The 5,095-nt window shown below is 40.5% G+C and overlaps 1 protein-coding gene across 1 annotated transcript; it reads right to left on the minus strand.

The window, feature by feature from the left end:
- LOC125834382 (uncharacterized) lies at positions 1–588 on the minus strand. Its single transcript, XM_049513531.1, has one exon. The coding sequence runs from the start codon at positions 586–588 to the stop codon at positions 1–3; it is 588 nt and encodes a 195-aa protein (XP_049369488.1).
- Positions 589–5,095: the final 4,507 nt, after the last annotated feature.

Consider the following 5,095-nt stretch of genomic DNA (forward strand, 5'->3'; position numbering starts at 1 on the left):
TCAGAGTATCTTTTTCGTAAGGACATATCCATTCATGTGTGGTCGACATACCCCAGCATGTACTTCATTCATGATCTTCTCGGCTTCTTTAACATCCACACATCTCAATAAGTTCAAATCTGGGGTGCGTTTATATAAAATTTCCCCGCTAAAAAAGAAACCACTAGCCAAACGTCTAATAGTTCTTTTTTGGCTTCCATTGGCATGTTCGGGGCATTTCCCTGTTTGCAAGAAATTCCTGATGTCTAGGTACCACGGCTCACCATCTGATTCTGCTTCCACAGTGTTACAATAACCATGTTGGTCCCGAAGTTGAATCTCCAAGGGAGTAATACAAGTGTTTTCAGGATATGGAAGCATTGAGGCAAAAGTAGCCAAAGCATCTGCCAATTCATTATGAAATCTGGGGATGTATCTAAACTCGATGGACCTAAACCTTTTGCTAAGATCTTCCACACATTGTTTGTAGGGAAGAAGCTTGAGGTCTCGAGTTTTCCATTCGCCCTGAGCTTGCCTAATAAGCAAATCAGAATCTCCCAACACAATCAATTTTTGCACACCCAAATCTATTGTCATATTTAGACCCATGATGCAAGCTTCATACTCTGTTGTGTTATTTGTACAGAAGAAACGAAGTCGAGTTGTCGCAGGGTAATGCTGTCCTGTGGGAGATATGAGAATTACCCCAATCCATGTGCCTTTTTTGTTGATTGTTCCATCAAAGTATAATTGTCAGGCCTGGTTTTCATCTAGATTTACTTCTTCAACTGAGTTAATCTCTTCATCTGGAAAATATGTATCCAGTGGTTCGTAGTAGCCATCAACTGGATTCTCTGCCAAGTGGTCTGCCAGAGCTTGAGCTTTTATTGCAGTTCGAGTGACATATATAATGTCAAATTCAGTGAGCAAGATTTGCCATTTCGCGAGTCTGCCAGTTGGCATTGGCTTCTGAAAGATGTACTTCAAAGGATCCATCCTGGATATGAGGTAAGTTGTGTAGGACAAAAGGTAATGCCTTAACTTTTGAGCTACCCAAGTTAGGGCGCAACATGTCTTTTCCAAGAGGGTGTACTTGACCTCATAACTAGTGAATTTCTTGCTCAAGTAGTAGATAGCTTGCTCCTTCCTGCCTGTGGAATCGTGTTGACCGAGAATGCACCCAAAGGAATTATCTGTCACTGAAAGATATAGAAAGAGGGGCCTATCAAGTTCAGGCGGGACCAACACGGGAAGTTTGGACAAATATTCCTTGATTTTTTCAAAAGCTTGTTGACAATCATCCGTCCATCGAACAACAACATCCTTTTTCAAAAGTCTGAAAATGGGCTCACAAGTGGTTGTGAATTGAGCAATAAACCTGCTAATATAGTTCAACCTCCCAAGTAGACTCATGACTTCGGTCTTATTTTTTGGGGGTGGCAAATCTCGAATGACTTTTATTTTGGAAGGATCCAATTTGATTACCCTTCTACTGACAATAAAACCTAGAAGTTTTCCAAATGGAACTCCAAATGCACATTTTGTTGGATTAAGCTTGAGATCATATCTTCGCACTCTTTCGAAGAATTTCCCAGATCTTGCACATGGTCAGCTTGTGGTTTAGACTTGATGATTATGTCATCGACGTATACTTCGATTTCTTTATGCATCATATCATGAAACATGGTGGTCATAGCCCTCATGTAAGTTTCCCTAGCATTTTTAAGACCGAATGACATGACCCTATAGCAATAAGTCCCCCATGGAGTGGTGAAAGCAGTTTTCTCAGTGTCCTCTTCGTCCATCAAGATTTGATGATACCCTACATAGCAGTCCACAAATGATTGAATTTCGTGTCTGGCACAATTATCCACTAGAATGTGGATATTAGGCAAGGGAAAATTGTCTTTTGGACTAGCTTTGTTCAAATCCCGATAGTCAACACAAACTCTTGTATTTCCATCCTTTTTTGGCACAGGAACAACATTTGCCAACCAAGTAGTGTAACGAATGGTTTGGATCACATTTGCATTTAGTTGTTTCATGATTTCTTCCTTGATTTTTTCACTCACGTCCGGTTTGAATTTTCTTCTATTTTGTTGGACGGGTGGAAAATCAGGATGAGTGGGCAAATTATGGACCACTAAATCAACACTCAAACCTGACATGTCATCATAGGACCAAGCAAACTTCTTTGTATTCAAACAAAAGTTGTATTATGGCATCCCTGATTTCCTTCTTGACATGAAGACTTATTTTTATTTCTTTGACTTCCTCATTACTTCCCAAATTGATGGCCTCAGTTTCACTAAGATTAGGCTTAGGTTTGTGCTCAAATTGTTCCAATTTCCTATTAATTTTCCTAAAAGCCTTTTCTTCATCATATTCAGCCTCTAGACTCGGAGATTCAAGAATAAACAATTTTTTGAGATTTGGGAGTGAATTTCGCATGCATGTCATGTTATCAAAGCAGACATTTACAGAACTGAAAAATGGAGAATAAGAACGGGGAAAGGAAAAGACAAAATTTTACTATGAAACTGGAATTTCATTTCATTGAAATTAAAAAAGGATAGAAGGGTTGACATTAAAACAAAACACTTTCAAATATTCGGATCACAACCCTGACAACAACAAAAAACAAAAGAGTAGCAAAACAAACTACCAAGACTCCTTTCTTATGGGGAAATGAGTGGCTTCCCAATTGTTTAACTCAAAACCTGAGCCCACGAGCTGCACATCGGCATGACTTGTACCTTCACCAACTTGGACCATATTTACTTCACAAAACAACTGACTGAGATCCTGAATAACTTCTTCAATGTCTTCATGAGTAAATGAAGCTTCCATTTCTGGACCCTGAGGCTTGATAAAGGAATGATAAATATGGGGAATTGGTTGTGGCAACGCCCAATCAGTCCTTTTGTGGTTCTTAGTCTCATCTCCATTTCTCTTGCTTTGTTTGTATCCGAGGCCAGAGGTGCCTTGGTTCCCTAAAAGAGTAATGGGATCCACAATTCCTTGCGAACATAGTCCCAAACCTTTACCAGGTTGACAACCATATTTGAGCATTGTCGTTGCTACCATTGAAGAGGAAGAAGAGAGACATGGTTGGATAATGGGGTCTCCTTCTCTAAAGCGATCGACTGATACAACCTCAAAAGACTGGTAAACAATGGAATCACATCCTTCTTTTGCCTCAATGTATGGAATGGAGGGATCTCTGTAAATAGGCAAATCATCTTCCACATGCACAATGATTTCCTGATGGTTGTGTTCAAACTTAACAACTTGATGCAAAGTTGATGGGACTGCCCGAGCCGTGTGGATCCATGGCCTTCCCAATAGAAAATTATAAGATGTGTCCATGTCCATTACTTGGAACACAATCATAAAATCCACCGGTCCAATTGTCATGTTTAACTTTATTTCACCAATGGTATCCCGCCTTGAGCCGTCATAAGCTTGAACAAATACATTGCTGGGGCGAATTCTGGCAAGGCTAATTTTTAAGTTTTGCAGCGTAGAGAGAGGACATATGTCTACCCCCGATCCCCCATCTACCATGACCCTCTTTACATAGTACCCTTCACATTTCACTGTAAGAAGCAAAGCTCTATTGTGTCCAGCTCCCTCTGTGGGCAACTCATGATCAGTGAAAGTGATGGTGTTTGACTCAAAGATGCATTTGGCCATTTTCTCTAACTGATTTACCGTGGTCTCCTTCGATACATGTGCTTCATTCAAAATCTTATTCAACACACGACGATGTTCTTCTGAGTGCAAGAGTAGAGACAACAATGAAATTTATGTCGGGGTTTTCTTCAATTGTTCCACAACAGAGTAACTGGAACCTTAATCTTTTTAAGAAACTCTTCTGCTTCTTCCTCAGTAACTGTTTTCTTCAGTGGTACTTGGATATTTTGAGTCATCTTCCATTTTCTTAATTCTTCTAGAGAATAACATATTCCACAACGTGTCAGCCCTCCTGCTTCATCAACCTCTTCAACAATCTCCTTTCCTTAGTAAACCACATCGATTTTGTTATAGTTCCAAGGGACAGCCTTTGAATCAATTACCGAAAGTTGTTGGACGGGCTTAACAAAGATAGGTCCTTTCAACTTTGCCAAGCAATTTTGGTCCTGTTGTGTTAATGAAAAACCCTTTGATACATACAACTTCGGCATACCTGCTCGAACTTCAATCCCCTTCGAAACCCCCGGGACACACAAAACTTTGGTATCAAGGTTGACACCTTTCACACTCAAAGATGCAACTGGTTTTAAACTCTTTATCGGCTTGTTTTCCTCTCCGATCTTCTTAAACAACTTTCTTATTTTGCCAAGGAGTTTGTACTCTTGATCATCGCAGATCATACCCACTAAATTGTTTTGAGCTGGAAGTGGGTTATTAATCACATTGGGAGTGTTTTGATCATCTGTCACAACGACCACTCCATGATCGATTAGCTTCTTTATTGCCCCCTTCAAGGTCCAACAATTATCAGTGTTGTGTCCTGGGGCCCCTGAATGATACTCACATCTTTCATTGGCTTGGAAACGTGAAGCAGTTGGATTCAGACGATGTGGTGGGATAGACCCAATCACTCCTATCTTTCTTAACTTTTGAAACAAGCTGGAATATGACTCTCCCAATGGAGTGAATTTCCTTTTTTGTCCTTGCTCTTGATCATAATTTTGCATAGGAGGAGGGTTGTAAGGGACCTGATAGGGTAGTCGTAGTGGGCGAAGGTTTCCTTGAGTTAGGGCCCGAAAATGTGGGCGATTAGGAGAATGCACATATGACTGAGCATTGAAGACCGTGTATGGAGATGGAGATACTGGATATTGAGGGACATAAGGGTAGTAATGTTGAGGATAGCTAGATTGTCCCTGAAGTGGTGGGTAAGGACAATTAGAATTCCTTTGAGCACCCCTTGACCCTGATGCTAGCGAAGAAACTTCCACTTTTCTTTTACGATTCCAAAACTGCCTGAACCACCTTGAATGGCCTGTGTGGTAGCTTTGATTGCTACCTGGCTCACAATCCTTCCTGTTTTTAGACCACTTTCAACCATTTCTCCAATTTTGATTGTTGTGTGAAACGGTATTCCCAT

The sequence above is a fragment of the Solanum verrucosum genome, unplaced genomic scaffold, assembly GCF_900185275.1.
Source record: "Solanum verrucosum unplaced genomic scaffold, falcon-dt-bn FXZP01000279.1, whole genome shotgun sequence".
NCBI lineage: Eukaryota > Viridiplantae > Streptophyta > Magnoliopsida > Solanales > Solanaceae > Solanum > Solanum verrucosum.

Coding starts and splice junctions, on each gene's coding strand:
- LOC125834382 (XM_049513531.1), bottom strand. CDS start 588: ATGGGTCTAAATATGACAATAGATTTGGGTGTGCAAAAATTGATTGTG.